General features: G+C 36.5%; 1 protein-coding gene across 3 annotated transcripts in view; it reads left to right on the top strand.

The window, feature by feature from the left end:
- The window catches only part of LOC130565488 (kelch-like protein 29), a 197,584-nt gene that overhangs the window by 84,496 nt on the left and 92,769 nt on the right, over positions 1-20,319 (top strand). The window contains exon 1 of one of the 3 annotated variants that reach the window (XM_057352227.1): positions 1,828-2,169. The exons of the other annotated variants lie outside the window; for them this stretch is intronic. Within the exon in view, the coding sequence (XP_057208210.1) occupies positions 2,071-2,169 (99 nt within the window). The 5' untranslated portion in view covers positions 1,828-2,070. Of the gene's footprint in view, positions 1-1,827; positions 2,170-20,319 lie in introns of those variants that run through there. 3 annotated transcript variants of the gene reach the window in all.

Raw genomic sequence — 20,319 nt, 5'->3', positions numbered from 1 at the left:
CGTTATCTTGAAATGGAGCAGTGATGTTTGAAGGTCATAATGAAATTAGAAGTCTTTCATCATGCCCTTGTCAAGAGGGTCATGCGTAATAAATATTCTTGAAGGGCAATGATCATTTCTTACCTTTCTGTGGGATATTTTATCACACCGATTCTTTGAGTTTGTCCAATGTTTATTCTACCCGTGCTGCTGGGAAGGTTTTACACTGTAGATTTTATGATTCATCTGGGATCAATGGTGTTTGGGTTCACAAGCTCATATTTTAAGCTTCTGAGAAGCCCGTCGTTAGGTTATTAGCATTACCATAAGAAAGCATTGTGGGAAAATGCCTCTGAGGTTTATTCTTTTACTGAAGTTTTTAAGTAATGGCCAGTACAGATGCAAATATCAGGCTGAATGGGGGGATGGTTTCTTTGGTGTGTCTTGGCACAAGTATCAAAAACAATATGCTTTTTTGTTTTCTGCTCTTAGTTTAGATTAATTCAATATTTGTTTGTTCAGTGTGTTTTTAGCCTCAAGTGTGAGAGACGCTCAGGATAAAATAATCTGAACCCCTCACTATTTTTTTTTGTTCAATTTTTTTAATAAAACTTTTAGCAGTCCTTGATTCTAATTGGTCAATAGCTGTGCTTTATTCAGGCAATGTAAACGAAACAATCTGTTGTAGTTTACAGTCGTTCAGTGACTATTTTTTGCAGCGGAAGGAAGGTTTTAAGGGATTTTACTTCATGAAAGTTGCGGCTTTAATATTTGTATTGCGTGCTAACTGTTTTTAAAGCAAATAGATACTAAAGGCTAGTGCTTTATTGTGAATAAATCATGACTTTGCGGATTTGTGTCGTGCATAACAACGCCCCTTAGACGTGATTTATTCCATTTTAAAATGAAACAATTTATTAAAAGATTCTTTATTGCTCATTCCTTAGTGCTTACTTAAAGCTGTGATCTGTAACTTTTTAGGTAAAAAATAAACAAAAATGAGTACAGAAGTACATAAAAAAAGTCTCCTACAGTACTTTATGCCATGGGTAAGTTTATACAAATGAAAGATATCGTTTTCATTTGAACTAATCATAAATACAAATTTGCATTTCTAACATTGTTAACACGTTTGGTGTAATACTTTAAGTTAGAGTTTCGTCAGTTTTGAAAATCCATTAACTTAACCATAAACCATAATAACCGTGATGCTTGCTTGAACAGACACGGTTTAAAATAAACATATTATGAACATAGACAAATGCTTGTGAAGAAATATTTTGTAACTTACAGATGGAACAAAAACGCCTCTATTATGTTCTCAACCATATGCCTGTGGTTTTATTTTTATTCCGTGTCTCATCTTTGTCTTTCGAATCCTCGACGCCCACGTTTCAATATGTTATTATCGCAAATCAGGCGCAGAGAGAGAAATTTAATTAGTTTTGAGCGAACGGCAGCTAATTATTGACAGAGACTTATAGCGCGCGTGAGCGTTCGTGTTTGACCCTATTGTATCAGCTAGGTGTTCACCCGACAATGAAACGGTAATTACTTTTTTGTCTTATTGAAGATAATTAACCATTTCTGAGCTCAGAATCCTGTGATGTAATTGGTATGAGGGAGCGGGATGAAATGTGCGCACGCCGTCTCGCGAGGTTCAAAATGGCTGTGAACTTCAGCAGAAGCAATTTGGTTTCATTTTCGTCCTCTTTTCTTCTTTTGAAAAGTCTCGCTCCTCTCGCCCTTCACCAGGCGGGGTGAGGCATCATTACAGGGTAATATTCTCCCGCTTTAGGCAGGAGACGTTTCGATTTATTTCTAGTACGAAAAAATATATTAATATCTATACGCGGTGATGGGAGGGGAAAACATTTAGGCAGTTGTTTTTATTCAAATCATTTAAATTTGTAATACGTAGGGTGAAAATCCGAACAGAGCTGTGTTGAGATGCGAGACGCATACGGAATATGAGATGTATGAGCGGCGTGGTGGAAAGGGAGACGAGTTTTGGGAGAAGAACATCCGGAATGTTTCGCAAGCAGAATTCTGGGGGTGAATGTGTTCAGGAGCTTAAAGGATGTTTCATAAATGCGACCGCTTCAAATTCTCCTTCAGCGCATATCACAGCAGGAATGTTTCACATGCGGCTTGTGGTGCACAACATCAGAGTACAGCGATGTAAATCAGGTACCTGTTTATCCAAAGAAAGCGTGTACAGAGTGATTAGATATTTATTGTTGCTCTGCAGACAGTAAGACTCTCTGTGGACGTCTGTAAAACGTTTATGATTTGGCTAATAAACTTAGGCTGGTTTAGTGGCAACAATAGGGGCCTGGTGCTTTGTTAACGCAAGGAAATTAATTCTTGAGTGTTGTGTATTTAATATTTTTTATTATTGTGAGTAACATGGCACAAACTTAAAGGGGTGATATGACACGGCTAAAACGAACATTATCGTTTGTTTTAGATGTAATGCAATGTGTATACACGATTTAAGGTTCAAAAACGCTGTATTTTCCACATACCGTGCATGGTTGTATCTCCTCTTTGCTCCGCCTCTCTGAAACGCGCAGATTTTTTACAAAGCTCATGGCTCTGAAAAGCGAGGTGTGCTATGATTGGCCAGTTAACCAGTGCGTAGTGATTGGAGGAATACTGCAAGCGTGTGAGGGAAATGTAACGCCTCTTACCATATTTGGAACATCAGGTTCCTCTTCAATTGGACTGACAGGTACGCCCACCTTACTTGCGTATACTTTTGGGTGGTCTTAGTCAAATCATACCACGAACTGACTTAGATTTGTGGGGGTGTGGTTACACGAGGCGTTTCAGGCAGGTCTGGGTGAGCATTCGCTTTTAGATAGAATGCATATTTTGCTCTGACACTTTCATTTTTGCAATTTTACGTGTCTTATACATGCATGGGCAACTTATAACACACCAAAGACACAGAAAAACACGTGTTTGTGCCATATGACCTTTTTAAAGGGACCATGATCTACTCATGAAGTGTTTAACCTTGTGGTTACTTTTCAGGTCTGTGGGACCTGTTTTCAACTGTTGCAAAAGATGATGACATTTCAGACATTTATTCAAGATTTTTCCATTGGATAATTTTTCTTTTTCAGTACATTTTTTCATAAATGCACCACACAGCACCTATTACATACATGTGATTTAACATGATCAACCATATATGCTGTCGATGTTGTTTGTATTTGAGGTGAAGCGGACATCTCTGAAATGTACATTTTTATGGTTGTATTGATTTACAAAACAAATAATGAATATTGGCTGAGTAACAAAAACTTGAACACCATACAAGGGTTAAAGTTCACATACGATGTCATTCAAGGTTTCATGCACCAAAAACTTTTCATGTTATTTGAGCGGTTTGATTGGCTAACCTGTCAGTTTTCGGTACATTGCTATTGGTGGGTGTAGATTAGAACAAGGTGCTAATAACAGATTTTTTTGTTGATCTGTATTGACCGTTTCATCGGACGCGTGCGCGCCTAAGCCCCAGTTAACTTCCGGTTTGTGTTTGGCTTGTGTATGATAATATAACTATTTATATTATATTTAATTTATGTTAATATTAATTTGTATTATTATTTTACTGAATAATAATTGTATTAAATAAATGATTTGTTGAATTTTGTTATATGTTCATTTTATTAAATAACCAGTTTGTTGAATGGGTCCTGTAGTTTGGTCGCATTTAAAGAAACCGCGTGGTACATTGACATCTAGCGGTTGAGCTTGGTATTGCAGTCTAAATTCTAAATATTGGAGAGACAAGTGTAGCCAAGTAACAGTTCTTCTCGGTTTCTTTTGATTGTTATCAGAAATAATCTACAGGCATTTTTTTGTTTGTGAAAGTGTACCGGAAGTTTAGTTGGTGTCACAAAAGTGCGCATGTGTAGTAACGTTTGTTTATGTTGGTATGAAACCGTCTATAGTACAAATGTAAAAATGTCATTGTTGGCATTACAAAGTAACTAATTCCTGTAATATTTTTTCCCCCTTGACTTTTTATTGTTACTTACAATCTGCATGATATACTGTTTATACTTTCCACAATACTGTATGAAACAAATTTGAATTTAAAATCTACATTTAGATAAATTTGCATTAAAAAAGTTAGAAATTAGTGGTTGAAATTAACGCGAACATATTTTAAAATATGTTTTGAAAGTGTTAAGTTTAAAGTTAATTTAAAGTTGTCTTGTTAATTTTTTCAAATATTTTGTGGAAAATATATTTTTAGACTAAACACGTGTCAAATAATTATCCATGCCTTCAAGCAGTTGTTAAAATACTGTTTAATTTCTTCTGTCCATGGTCTTAAAATTGATACAGATTTGTGGAAATAATTATTAATGAGTAATGCATCATTTCACGTGGACTGTAGATGATGTAATTGGTGAGTCATTTAAAAACAATGTTGATGATGTGATTATTAATTAAACTAGTATACCCGACACTGACTGTAGTGAAGTTAATTGGTTAAACTGGTCTCCTACACGTTGAGTCCGCGTGGTTGGGTGTATTTGTGTGTGCGAAGGAGTGATGTTGTAGTCTTCTCGGTTTGACCACTTTGACTTCTCACTGTCACACCAGGTCTCTGCTAAGCGTGCTAGCTTTCATGGGTCGACCGGCTCTCGAGGGTTATCACGAATACGGGCCACGCCAGGGTCACTGATGCAGGACGGCAGCGTACGCCGCCTCGAGAAGAATTTCATTATCTCCCGAACTGTGAAATGAACCACGGTTCATGCGTCTATCGTACACAACAGCGGCTGAGGAAACTAATTCACGATCGCTGCCAAAATTCATCTGTAGCCACATCGTGTCCTTTCAACGCGCTTCATGTTCCCACGTAATTGAAACAAATACTTCAATCATTTTGTTATTGCGGGATAATGGGGCCGGTTACGTGCATTTTATTTCTTTGACATTTGGCCCCGAGCGCTGCGGTCGCGAGACTTTTGCCTCCCTTTGCCTGAAGATGGATGACGGCCCCCGAACGCGTAACTTTGAAAAATGGTTTCGGCGTCCGCGCTCAAATATACTGCCTCATTTCATCAGTTTTAACGACCTCATTTAAACGCACTTAATGACTCTTACAAATGTCCGGGTGGAGGAATGGTTTCCCGGGCTTCTCTCTGAGGGCTGCGTCCTCTGCATCTCGTCATGCGGCCGAATGCATCTCCATTAGAGAGCAATCGCGCTGGAGTGCAGCTGCGCACCAATTATGAGCCGTAGAGTGCAGGCGACCGCAGGAATCTCTGCTAGCGTTTTGTACCCATTTCAGTTTTTTGTTGTACTGTTACAGTGCTGTTCTTTCATATTACCATTTTTATTCCTCTTATTGCTTTTGCAAGTAGGCTATTTATCATGGTTACTGGTATTGGGAGGTGAGTTCGTACAGTACATTATCAAGATTATACTGCTGTTTTCTACTTAACTACCATTCACCAAAGACTATGTCCTTGTAAACACACTAGACTTTAGTCAGTGGTAAGCAGTGTACAGTTATAATCTTAAAATGTTTGTCATAGGTTAAAGAGTAACAATTACAATGTCCTTAAAATTACATTTCATGCAGTGTGTAATGTTGCTGTGTGTGACGGTGATCAGTCTGAAAGCTGAAAGTGAACGAAGGACAAAGTTATTGGCTTGGGAAAAAAGGAGTCGACTCTGAATCACGCGAACGAGTCGTCTGTCTTTTAGTTTTAGTTCCGTGTCAGATTTGTGTCACTCGGTGTAACAGTCCATTTGCGACACTGCGACGCTGTTCGCGGTAGACCAATCACAGTAGACTGGACCATCTGACTAATCAGATCAGAGTAGGCTGACAGAAAGGAGGGGATTGGACAGATGAATCGCCCAACGAATCATTTGAGAGTCAGTCAAAAAGTAAGGTAACAATAACTGCCTATTATTAGAAAATTAAAGTGTTTTTTCACCTTGTATGTATGCAGTCTTGTTGTCGGACACTCTATAAACCAAAGTAGGACCTTAAAAATCATTTTTTAAAATATTTACTCTTTAACATTATTTACTTTAAAGGGATGATTCACACACTGTAATCCACCTTTTACTGCCTGTATGTTTAAGAACAACTGGCTTTATAAGGCATTTTAACTGGCGTCCTACAATTATGAAAACAAACTAATCAAGGTATAACCATTTTTGTGCCGCATTCCGTTTTGCAAGAATTATCTCATTTCTTTTTATTATTTTTATAGTATTTATTTCACCCCCCCAAAAAATTCTGTTGTCCCTCGAGTTGTTGCAAATCTGTATACGTTTCTTTGTTTTGATGAACACAGAGAAAGATATTTGGAAGAATGCTTATAACTAAACGGTTCTTGGCCACCATTGACTACTATAGTAAGAACTAGTTACAGCAGCTCACCGCTGTGCCAAATTTAAATAAAGAAGTTGAAACGACTTGTAAAGCCAATTTGATTGTACTTGAACTATTTTGCTTGTTTGCCTTTTTAACAGTCTATATTATTAGGATCAATTAAATGAATTAAAATATTGTAGTTAACTTAAGCACTCTCTCCTTTCTAAGGAATGAAAACTAATATTGTTTAGTGTTCGCTTCAACAGTTTGCGTGGATGAAACTTGATGTGAGATATAGATAGAAATATGATATGAAGGCACCGCACATCTGATATTAGTTTACTTGTCATCTTCAGACAGAAAATACATAAATCATATTCTGTGTCTCATCAATGTCATCAGAACACAGGGGGAATAAAAGGGAAATTAACTTTTTTCAGTGTCTAAAGATATCTGGCAGCACACCCGGCCAAAAGGGGGAAAAGCTTTACATTTTTGAGAAAATGAAGGATTATATTAAATATTTAACACACTTACATTTTACATTTATACTAGTTATACATTAACACTAATTAATAGATAAATTATAGGATTTGTTGCAAGTATTCACAATTAGTGTTTTATAAAATAGATTATTTGCAGAAGTTATTAATTAAAGAATCAGTGGGTAGATGTTTTACATAAGGCAATGTGACCGCACATTATGCTCAGTCTATAATAATGCGTAAAGTTGCTATCAGCAATTGAAAAAAATCATTACAATAGTCTTTGATAGTTTTGTTGCCGGGCAACCGTGAACAGACTTCAGTTGGCCTAATGAAGTACACTTAAAGAAAGTTTTGTATTATTATTATTGCTAGCAACTTTCTTTTTTAATATCATTCATCATTCGTTTGTTAAAATTAAGAGTTCAAGGTGCTTTTTTCCCCGATGTTAATCTTTACTCCGTGACCCGTTTTCACGCATTACAAAAGCCTTTAATTACTCGCTCACTAAAATCTGATAAAGTGAGTCTAGACTTAATTACTGTCGGTGAAGAGGTCGGAGCGAATAAAACAAACAATCTCCGTCCTTGTGGAAGCCAATATGTGTTAGGAGTCAATCTGTGACATAAAGCAAAGAAAAATCAATTTGCCAAGGTGATGCATTGTGTGACACATTATTTTGTCATTAAAGAAAAGTCTCTTTAATTGGCGTCAGTGCTGTGTTTTTAGACCCGTAAAGAGACATACAGTGCATTTAATGTATACATTTTTCATCATTATGTTTGTTTAGAACGAATCGAACGTTTTAGCTTATTGATGCTTTTAAACCGCCATTGGAAATCTGCCATTTTGTTGTCAAAGAAAATCCTAAACGACAAAGAAAAACGTGTGCGGACCAGCGTTATACCACAGCCATGTTCAATCTCATTTCTGTAAGTGGATTTCTGTAATCTTCCCGTGCGCTGGAGGCTGAGTTGACGGGGTTAGCAGAATCTATTTTACTTCTTGGAGAATGTTGGAAAAAGCCGCTTAGCTAGCGTGATAACGGCTGTGTGGGTAACGCACCATGTCCCTGTTTACACCACCATCTGTAATGTGGAGAATAGATGTGAAGTGTAAAAAAGTCACTTATACTATGCAGGTGTCGGGGTGAGAGGGGATGCGGGCGGAAGATGAACAGTGGATATACACACGAAATATTTATATATATAAATGCGTGCGAATGTACGTGTTGCTTGACTGTACAAAATTCTAGCATGGTGTTAAAATGTTGTGAGTGGTTACCAGTGTTGCTAAGGTGGTTTCTATGATATTAAAGTCCCTATGATTTGGGATTTTTCTTTGCACATTTTATTGGCCACCAGCACACAAGATGCTGTGATCCTTCAAAGTATGGACAATAGTAATAGTCATGATGCTTTTACTATTAGGGCTGTTCGGTTATTTGTAAATGATTTTCAATTTTAATTTTGGCCTCCAATGATTACGAGGTAAAATGATTATTCAGAATCAGAATCAGAAAGAGCTTTATTGCCAAGTATGTTTGCACATACAAGGAATTTGTTTTGGTGACAGGAGCATCTTTATTATTGTGCCACATTCCGTTCTGCAAGGACCTTCTTATTTTTGCTACCTAAAATACTCAAATGAAAGAAATTATCCTGTTGACACAATTATATTTCTGTCTAGAAAATTACTTTAAAAACATCCACAATCTAACTAAAAGGTTTTCACTCCGTGAGGCATTACCAAAATGTTGAATATATGTTTAGGTGTTTTCAGTAGATTGTGGCAGTGCACAACATATTTGATCTAATTGATTTTGATTTACTTGATTTTGATTTGTTATTTTATAATATGTATTGCTTTACTAACAGAATATACTATTGTAGATGGTTTTTGGATATGTCCCTGTATAACCCTATGCATTCAAGTTTGTACGATGGTAGTAGCCTACTACGGTATTATTTGAAGTACTTTGCATTACCACATATATACAGTTAAAGTCAAAAGTTTACATTTGAGATTCATCTGTTTACATTGAGGACAATCAAGAGACTCATACACAACTATTACAATAGATAGAAACATTCAGTGATGCTCATGAAGGCAACACGATTCATTTAAAGTCAGTGGGTGTAAACCTCCGAAAACGTTTTTTTGGTGTAAATTGTTCATATTTAATTTCCTAATAAACATATACGTGTGTATTTTTGTAGCTTCTGACAGACATTACTAAATGAAAATATGAGTATATAAACAAAGCAAAAACAATTTACACAACCTTAAACAACCATGACAAAACATAACAAACTGTCATTGACTGTTCAGGTAACAGAGTCTGCAAAAGGGGAAGTAAACTTTTGACTTCAACTGTATTTCTTGGTATATGAAAAAGTGTAGGGTCACTTATCTGAAATGTTTCTTGTGTTCTTAAAAACCTTTTAGTTAGATTGTGGATGTTTTTAAAGTAATTTTCTAGACAGAAATATAATCAACAGGTTCATTTCTTTCATTACTAAACTGTAATTTGATTTTTAAACACTCATTTTGAAATGCATGACATTGGCAAAATGACCAGCCGACAAGAGTCCAGAATTGATGTGAACTCCTTCAATACTGTTTAAAAAGCTGATTTGATCAAATGAAAGTGCTGCAAAAGTTACGTTTGCGTTATTCCATAGTTTGAGTTTACTATTATCTAATGCAGAACATGACTTGTTCAGCCAGTGAATAACCCTGCAACTCAAGCTGTGACTCTTTTTTGTTGTTTTGTGATTTTTCCTCATGATTGACCGTCGTGTGGTTTGGGACAGAGTCCCCGACCGATACGAGGCGCTCTGCTGGGGTTCCTACTTCATTTAATGACCCGATTTCCTGCCGATGCGGCTGCATTGACAAAGCCAAGGCCGGGACAGAATCGGGCTATTTCTGCCCACTGGTAATTGGAGAGAAAAAGCAAAGAACCCTTTTCTACTGTGTCTCAAGGAAAATTACATCATAACTCTGGGGAGGCGTATGCTGTTATTTTTGGTGCCGGTGTTTTTTGTTGTGCCCGTCAACATCATCTAGAATTTCCCGTTTGCCGTGGTCAGCGTTTCTTTCTTTAAATACGTTCGTAACCTGGGGCAAAGTTTGGTCTATTGATTCTAAATGCCAGAGCGGGCAAACATCCGCCAATACGAAAAAGATATAATAGCTTTTTTGCTTAGTTTTTTCCCAATTGAAATTATTTGAGGGTCAGAGATATGGCATGTAGTGCACATGCTTCATTGCATGGGTGCTCGGTTTTGAATCCGGCTCTAGATGCCCTAATTCTATAAATAATGAAACAATTAGCCATTTTTTTATTAAAACGTAACCTTATTCTGAATTTGAAAAGCCTAGCATATATAATCTATATATAACCTGTGATGGAAGTGGGCCAGACTATAAAGTACCAGCAGTTCTGTTCTTTTCTGTCTATATCTGTCTGTCTGCATGCACCCGTCTTCCTCTCTCAGTCTAGTTGTAATGTCACAGTATATAAAGCTCTCCCATCTCCTGCCAGTCAATGCATTTGTCCCATCGGTCTTTTTGTCGACAAGCCGCAGATATTTCGTGTCTGAATAACTGTCGCTCATCATCGGCATTTACAGGACCCAACATCTCGTGACCCATCTTATTATGACTTAACCACGCTCGAGGGACGACTGTGTCGTTTTTAATGCTTAGGGACTGTCACAAAACTACAAAGCGATTGTTGAGGTGAAATGAGTCAAACGAGTCTGGATTGAATATGAATCAGCCCTGCGAGTTGGTTATATGAATGATGTGTCACTCAACTGCTCAGGTGTCACAATATCTTTCTGTCTCCTACCCTGTCATGTTTGGGTGTCATGGACACAAGTGCTTGTCCGCATAATAGACAGCAAAATTAGATTTGTAAATGTGGCCAAAATGTATTCTTCACATATATGTACCCAGAATGCATTGCATTTTGGTGGTGCTGAATGGTAGATATACAGTATTGATGGAAGGCAGAAAACCACTATGTGTGAATAGCATACACGACCAAAACTAGAACAAAACTATGGAATAATACAAATGGAACTATGTGAATAAAGTTGCTACTTAAAATCCAACAAATAAAATTATTTTGTTATATTTTAGCTTATTTGCATATATTAAAGTTAACTATGGTGTTATTCCAGTAAAAAGCGAAGTATCCATGTTTTTGGTGAATTTGTTCCCCTAGTTTGCTACAAATACCATGGTTATACTATGGTTACTGTAGTAAGACCATGGTCAATTTGTGGTTGCTGTGATTTTACTACAAGTAAAACAAAAAAAACTATGGTTACTATAGTAAAACCATGTTAATTTTTCTAGGGGATTTGCAAAGCAATGAATACGTATCTTCTCGCCCTTTATCTAAATGTTCCTATTCAGGGAATGCTTGGAATTCTTTTTAGAAGAACAAGTGAACTTTGGCAACCCTGCGTAAGTGTTAAAAAAAATGTTTGCAGCACTTTAATTGCATGCTTGAAATCAAACATAAAAGTGTGCAGCAGCTTAATATTAAAATAAATATTGCTAAAAGAGTTCCAACAGTTCCAACGCCAACTACATTTTCCACTTCGCCTGTTGCTGTGTGCCTTGGTTTGACTAGATGTTTGCACTTCAATCAACATTAATGGTTGAGGTTCAAGTGATCCAGCAGTTTAAATGGCCGTCGTCCAGACCAAACCAACCCCATATTTTGGTATGTTGATTGTTTATTTTGGCACGCAGCTGTGAAGGGTAAAGAAAGAATATTCAGACGGGAGCCATGGAGAGGTTTTCTCTTTTTGTGGCTCTTTGGGTCAAAGTGGTGGTTATGTTCTGTGAATCAGAACAGACAGACTCGAGCCAAGTGAAAATAGCATGTCGAAGGAAATTATATGACACCCGGTGATGGATAGATGGATCTTTCTTCTGGAGTCCACACTCTCTCACTCTCTCACTACCTATCACCATATTCTCTTTGTTCGTGACACATTGAGAAAAATATAAAATCAAACTATTAATTTTGCTTCTGCTTTGTGTTTAGCATATTCGTGATTTCGGCGGTCAGGAATTAGAATATTGTTTGTGGCAGTTGGTAGATGTGAATGTCACAGGTGGTGATTTTGAAATGTTGATTTTAATTGAGTTTGTATACAGGGATATTCAAGTAAACAGTAAATAAATAAAGTTTCTCGTATGTGCACAAAACATGCTCATAACGGTTGTAATTGCAAACAAAGAACGTGAGGTCCTGAGTGATCTGTTTTGTAGTTGACATGTTGCTTTTCACGACTGTTTTTAAATCAATACATCCTTGGGGGAGTTCGACTAGAGCACATGCACTGATCTGGTCAATCTGAATGATTTTTTTGTATTTATTTGCCTTTTTGTAATGAAGTATTCTAGACGTTAGACATTTTAACTTAATTTGTATCTCACCTAGAATTTTAACTGTTTAGCAACTAACCATAACTTACTAGCAACCTCATAGCAACGTATTGGAACCACTCAAAACATTGTAGCATATGCATCGCAACACCACATAAACACATATTTTCGTATACTTTCGAATTTACTATTGTAAACGGTAGGAAATTGAAATATTCTGTAGTATAGTACACTACAGTATTCTGTAATACAGGGGTTCCCAAACTTTTCAGCCCGGGACCCCCAAAATAACAGTGCCACTGACTCGAGACCCCCACTATCCTCCAAGGTGGGTAAAGTGCACCCTGCGTTGTCTTTGGTTGATATTAACCAACAACTAAAAATATCCTAAACTTAAAGCCTGAAAAATAATCTGCGTGCAGATATGAATGTTTAACGGGGTGCTGTATGACTTGCAGCACCCAACCTTATGCGGTTGCTAATGTGACGTAATCACCTCAGGGGTCACGATCGAGAGGAAATCCCAAAGGCTGATGGCTTTTTATTTGCATGGTTTTATTTTGAACTTAATTAATATTTCTATATTTTGTTACACTTATTTAATAGACTATTCCTTATAATAAAAAAATGAGTTCTGGAAATCATCTTGCGACCCCCTGGGACCCCCTGGTCCCGACCCCTACTTTGGGAACCCCTGCTGTAGTATATTATATGATTGTTCTATAGTATAGTTCCTATAGTACTCTATAGTTTTGGGAGTATATTATATGATTGTGCTATAGTATAGTTCCTATAGTACTCTATAGTTTTTGGGAGTATATTATATGATCGTGCTATAGTATAGTTCCTATAGTACTCTATAGTTTTTGGGAGTATATTATATGATTGTGCTATAGTATAGTTCCTATAGTACTCTATAGTTTGGGGAGTATATTATATGATTGTGCTATAGTATTTAGTTTCTATAGTACTCTATAGTTTTTGGGATATAATTAAATTTGTTGCTTGTAGTATAGTTCCATATTAGTACTCTATAGTTTGGGCAGTATAATTTATATGATTGTTTGCTATAGCTAATATTTCGTATAGTACTCTATAGTTTTTGGGAGCATATATTCTTATATGATTGTTGCTTAGATATAGCTTTCTATAGTACTCCTATATTTGGGTGAGTATATTTATATGATTGTGCTTAGTAATAGTTTCTATAGTACTCTATAGTTTTTGGGACAGTATATTATATGATCGTGCTATAGTATAGTTCCTATAGTACTCTATAGTTTTTAGGGAGTATATTACATGATTGTGCTGTAGTATAGTTTCTATAGTACTCTATAGTTTTTGGGAGTATATTATATGATTGTGCTGTAGTATAGTTTCTATAGTACTCTATAGTTTTGGGAGTATATTATATGATTGTGCTATAGTATAGTTCCTATAGTACTCTATAGTTTGGGGAGTATATTATATGATTGTGCTTGTAGTTACTATTTCCGTATATTACTCTATAGATTTGGAACAATTACATGATTGTGCAGTATAGATATAGTTCCTATAGTACTCTATAGTTTTTGGGCAGTATCATTATATGATATTGTGCTATGAGGTTATAGTTCTATAGTACTCTATAGCTTTTGGGAGTATATTTATATGATTGTCTATAGTATAGTTTCTATAGCTACTCTATAGTTTTTGGAGTATATTATATTGATTGTGCTGTAGTATAGTTTCCTATAGTACTCTATAGTTTCTCTGGGAGTATTTATATTGATTGTGCTTCTATAAGTATAGTTTCCTATTGACTCTATAGTTTTGGGAGTATATGTATTACATGATTGTGCGCTATGGTATAGTTCCTATAGTACTCTTATTAGTTTTTGGGAGTATATTTTCATATTGATGGCTATCCAGTATTAGTTCCTTATAGTACTCCTTATACGTTTTGGGAGTAGTCATTATATGATTGTGCATAGTTATAGTTCCTATTTGTACTCTTAGTTTTTGGGAGTATATTACATGATTGCTTGCTTATAGTATAGTTCCTATAGTACTTCTATAGTTTTTGGGAGTATCAATCTATATGATTGTGGCTATAGTATAGTTCCTATAGTACTCTATTAGTTGGTAGTATATTATTACGATTTTCTGCGTAAGTATAGTTTGCAATATAGGGTACTCTATAGTTTTGGAGGATATTGATGATGATTTGCTTTATAGGTATAGTTTCTTATAAGTACTCTATAGTTTTTTGCGGAGTATATATATGATTGTGCCTCATAGTATAGTTCCTATAGTACTCTATAAGTTTTTGGGAGCTATATTATTCATGATTGTGCTATAGTATAGTTCCTATAGTACTCATATAGTTTTTGCGAGTATATTATATCGATTCTGCATTATAGTATAAAGTTTCTCGTATGTGCACAAAACATGCTCATAACGGTTGTAATTGCAAACAAAGAACGTGAGGTCCTGAGTGATCTGTTTTGTAGTTGACATGTTGCTTTTCACGACTGTTTTTAAATCAATACATCCTTGGGGGAGTTCGACTAGAGCACATGCACTGATCTGGTCAATCTGAATGATTTTTTTGTATTTATTTGCCTTTTTGTAATGAAGTATTCTAGACGTTAGACATTTTAACTTAATTTGTATCTCACCTAGAATTTTAACTGTTTAGCAACTAACCATAACTTACTAGCAACCTCATAGCAACGTATTGGAACCACTCAAAACATTGTAGCATATGCATCGCAACACCACATAAACACATATTTTCGTATACTTTCGAATTTACTATTGTAAACGGTAGGAAATTGAAATATTCTGTAGTATAGTACACTACAGTATTCTGTAATACAGGGGTTCCCAAACTTTTCAGCCCGGGACCCCCAAAATAACAGTGCCACTGACTCGAGACCCCCACTATCCTCCAAGGTGGGTAAAGTGCACCCTGCGTTGTCTTTGGTTGATATTAACCAACAACTAAAAATATCCTAAACTTAAAGCCTGAAAAATAATCTGCGTGCAGATATGAATGTTTAACGGGGTGCTGTATGACTTGCAGCACCCAACCTTATGCGGTTGCTAATGTGACGTAATCACCTCAGGGGTCACGATCGAGAGGAAATCCCAAAGGCTGATGGCTTTTTATTTGCATGGTTTTATTTTGAACTTAATTAATATTTCTATATTTTGTTACACTTATTTAATAGACTATTCCTTATAATAAAAAAATGAGTTCTGGACATCATCTTGCGACCCCCTGGTCCCGACCCCTACTTTGGGAACCCCTGCTGTAGTATATTATATGATCGTGCTATAGTATAGTTCCTATAGTACTCTATAGTTTTTAGGGAGTATATTACATGATTGTGCTGTAGTATAGTTTCTATAGTACTCTATAGTTTTTGGGAGTATATTATATGATTGTGCTGTAGTATAGTTTCTATAGTACTCTATAGTTTTGGGAGTATATTATATGATTGTGCTATAGTATAGTTCCTATAGTACTCTATAGTTTGGGGAGTATATTATATGATTGTGCTATAGTACTCTATAGTGTTCTGTAGTATGAGCTATAGTAAATAATTTTTTTTATTATAGTAAGGTTCAACAACACTATTATCTCGGAATTTTACTACAGTTTACTAAAGTAAATACTAAGTATTTTTATATGGACACCCTGGCATATATATGTGTAAATCTAAATGTGCTGGAAAAAAACTTTATATTTAATTCAGGAACACTAGCTAATGAAGTGTTAAGGACCTTTTTATGTCTCAACTCGAGCTCCTTTATACTGGTTTGCACAAGCGTGATTAACATTTTACTGCCGCCCTGTTACTGACTCGGCAACCTTTTTCTGTCAAACTCACACTTTAATTCACTCTTTAATTCTTTCTTCTGCCTTGCCTTTACTCTCTCACACACACATTACTGCACGTTGGTCACATAACATGTTCGGGAATGGCACGTTTATGCCAGAAGCAACAGATGTCTCCAGCATGCCTGGACCCGCCAGTTGTGAATGAGTCATGCGCCCACCCCTCCGCATACCAGCTCTTCTCCCTGCAGCTCTCTCTCTTTTCCAGGAATAAACACTCCGTCCATGATCGCTGTGATTGAGGAGTCAAAGGTTTGAGAATGGACTGTTATATGTGTGTGCCAAGCTTATATACCTGGAGTGCAATTAGTTAGCTTTCACATTCATCTCAATGGCGTTTGCTTGGCTGGCACATGCAGCTTCGGGCGTGCGGGACCCGGATGCTGTAATCGTTGGAGTACCATGTGACTGATCACCAATATATTAGATAGAAAAGTCTCATTTATTTTCTCCATAAGGAAATTGATTTGTAATGATAATGTATATACTTGTCAAGCCAGACCTGCTCAGAGGTCGCTAATGCATTGTAAATGACATAATCCAATCGGTCTCTCCACATTTTCAGTTACTTGTTTATTTGTACATAATTTGCAATAATGTTAACTATAGATTGTATTTTATAAGTTTCTGCAAGATAGCAGTTTTATGTCGTAGAGTTATTTTGTTATTTACTGTGCTTCATAGGATTTGTAGTTTCATTTATCATAAAAGATGTTAAAGGGATAGTTCATGCAAAAGTTAAATGTTCTTATGTTATTCAAAACTTGTATATGACTCTTTCTCCCGTGGAACACAAAAGAGGATATTTTGACAAATGTCTCAGTGGTTTTGTATGGATGTCAAGGTAATACTTTAGATTACCCGCAATGAACCGCTTAATTAAACAGGATTTATAGCGTAACTAATTTTAACAATAATGTACCTCTACAGGACATATCTATAGATATAAACTTTGCATATTGTTCCCCTTTATCTATAGATATATACTGTAGAGGTACATTACTGTTACGCTGTAAATCCTGTTTAATTATGCGGTACATTGCGGGCCGTAATCTAAAGCGTTACCGAAGTCTTTTATGTTTGGTTACCAAAATTCTTCAGAATATCTTCTTTAGTGTTCCGCGAAAAACATAGAGGTTTGAAATGACAAGAGGATGAGTAAATGATAGAAAAATAGGATTTTCATTTTTGTGTGAACTATCCCTTCAAGTACAACCTTTTGTATTTTTTCTCTTGTGCTTGAAATCTCTAAGCGGGTTGATTTGTTTCACTCTTTTTTTTTAGCCATAAAGTTTTGTTCTATTTCTTAAGAAGAAATACATTAGAAAATGATGCTTTTCGAAACCAGAGGGTGTTGTGGCATGTAAAGTACCAGCAGAGACAAACTGGGCCAAGTTACCCAGACAAACTCGACTGAAGCTCTTCTGTCCTTCTTCTTTGTAAACAGATGTTTCATGAACAGAATATCATATAAGGTAAACGGCACTTTACGCTGATAGTCGAAACTTAAACTTTGAGTTGTTGTCATAGCCCTTAGGCTTCTGTTTAATGATCCACAAACGCTGTCAGGTAGGGCCTCACGCAGGCCTTTAAACACACGCTGAAGCTCTCATAGCCAAAGAAAAACACTCCGAATGGCTTCTTCAAGTGCTCGACATGGCTATTCATCTTGGCTCGCGTTTGATCAAGAGGCCTTAGGTTGCCCCAGGCAGGAGAACAATAGGGGCATATAGAAACCCCGAAACCCCCCGCCGGACAGAGGACCATTGTCTCCTGTTCACCAGGAGATGCGGTTTTGATGTGTGGTGTGCTTTGGTGCATCGGACAGGGTGGTGGAGTAGGAGATAGATCTGTTGGCGCTGGATCTCTGCGGCCCAGCTTTGCTCGGTATGAAAAAAGACTCTGTTTCCCACGTTCAACGGTCTTATTCTTCGCGTCTTTGCCTTACGGTAGTACAAGAGCTTTGCAGGATGTATAAAATCATCGAGGGGCCCTGAAGAGGGGTCTGAATTAAATTCATTATTCTCTCAAGTGCAAAGAAAAGCTATTTGTTATGATGTGAAAACATGATGGACTTGCGATGGCAGGTTTTTTCCCCGTCTTGGGCCCGTGCACACGACACATCAAAGTGGCAACATCGGTGGTCCAAAATCGCTATTAGAGAAGACAACACGTGAAGTATAGCTATCACCAATAACATACAAACATTGATCCTAAACCACCTCATTTGTGTACGTTCAGCATTTCATGTAAACATCTGTTATGTGAAATAATTCCGTACTAAATCAAAACAAACCGCTATTTTAAAGATCACGCTTTTTTATCAATTATAAACATCATGCAGATTCTGCAGAGGACATATGTAGTATACTTCAGTATTTACTATATTAAAATGTAGTAGATTGTAGTTTTCTGTAGTATAAGTGTATTCGGGTCACATTGTCGGGGCTTATTTCTGCCATAACAACCGGCTGCCTGTACATTATCACTTACTTATGGTACTGAAAAACAATTCAGTATTTATCTACTTTTTTTACTACAATTCACTATAGTTAATGCTAAAGTGTACTACAGTCATTTTTATTTTGTGGTATGCAAACGTCTGAGGTGACGCAGGACGGTACAGTATGTTGTATGCAGTGTTGGGTGTAACTAGTTACTAAGTAATTAGTTACTGTAATAAGTAAGGGATTACTCAAATTTTTTCTGTAATTTAATTACAGTTACTTCTGATGTAATTAAACTAAATACTTTGTGTAATATATGTGTGTGTGTGCAAGGAATGGACATTAAAATTCAAAGTCTAGCTTTAAAATCATGCTTTAATGTATAATTCTCACATTTGTAATACTTTGGTCAGTTAATAATACTACTTTATGTAGTTTTATATTATTTATTTGAATGAATGAAAAGAGTCGTTTCATGTCTTTTTTTGAATCACCTAACAAATCAAGGTTGATACAGGATATAGAAAGTAATTAGTAATAAGTAATTAAATACTTTTTGGAGAGAGTAATTTGTATAGTAATCTAATTACACTATTGAATATGTAATTAGTAACTAGTAATTAATTACTTTTTCAGAGTAACTTGCCCAACACTGGTTGTATGTTACCCTGATGTCAATAGAGGCAGCTCACAGCTGTGCTGTATGGAAAAGGATGTTACCATGGTGATATTTACTTCAGCTCCATGCCTGGCTGCAGTGCTCTTAGGTAAAGCTCATTGGAATAGTTTCTGACCAATCCTGTTCAAGCCAGTACCTCATCTGTACGCCTGCCGTATGTGCGGGGAAAACGTAGCCATTACTTTTTTTAATGTGCAAGAAGTGATTGACCTGTCGTATGTGACATTCTGGTTACCCCCTCATGCATTAAAAATGACACCAAAGAGATTCAATTGTAAAAGTTGTAGTCTTTGTAATGCAGTGCATAGAGTACCTCACGAGAGTGTACTTGAATGTTGTGACGCTATTAGCCGGATGAGAAACGATTTGGATCTGGGAACATCCGACTCTTGAAGAGGAATTTGCTAAGCAGGAATTGTAACTGGTGATAGTATTTGCATTGTTTTAGCACCCGATTCATTAAAGGAATTATGCAAATAATTGATCGTGCCCAAACAATTATTATTAAGTTGCACGTTGCAGTTCCCCATGCAGCAGGCCTGTTCTGAGAGACACGCCGTGAAGGATGCAGCAGACGATGTGGTCTGGCATGACTGAAGTGGTATTGTACATCATCGCCAGTGTAATCCAAACACCTGAATCAGACGCTGGATATATGCCCGGTTATAATGCTCGTCTCCATCATTTGATGAATTATTGCTGCCGTTAGCGCTAGAAAATGTACACAAATCATTTCCTTTAAACCACAATTACCTGCGTCACTGTGTGGTTTTATTGCAATCTGTCTAATTCAGATTAGTTGAACTGTCACAGGAGTTTTTTCTGAAGCAGGTTACTTTACATACTTAGCCCGTTTTCACACTTACCTTCTTTTTTGACAAGAAAAAGTTGACAAAGGCACTTTTTTAGTAAACGCTGGCTACGTTTGGTTACAAATAGCAGCCGAACGCCATGACTTCGTAGGCAGCGTCTGTGCATGAAAGCAGCCCAGAGAAACAGAAACAGAACAGAAGTCTATTTGAATTATAAACCGAGAGCGTCTTTGCAATAACTAATCCCATATTTAA

This window comes from Triplophysa rosa, linkage group LG15 (genome assembly GCF_024868665.1).
Source record: "Triplophysa rosa linkage group LG15, Trosa_1v2, whole genome shotgun sequence".
Lineage (NCBI taxonomy): Eukaryota > Metazoa > Chordata > Actinopteri > Cypriniformes > Nemacheilidae > Triplophysa > Triplophysa rosa.
The sequence above is the reverse complement of the archived record's forward strand: the minus strand, read 5'-3'. Positions and strand labels throughout refer to the sequence as shown.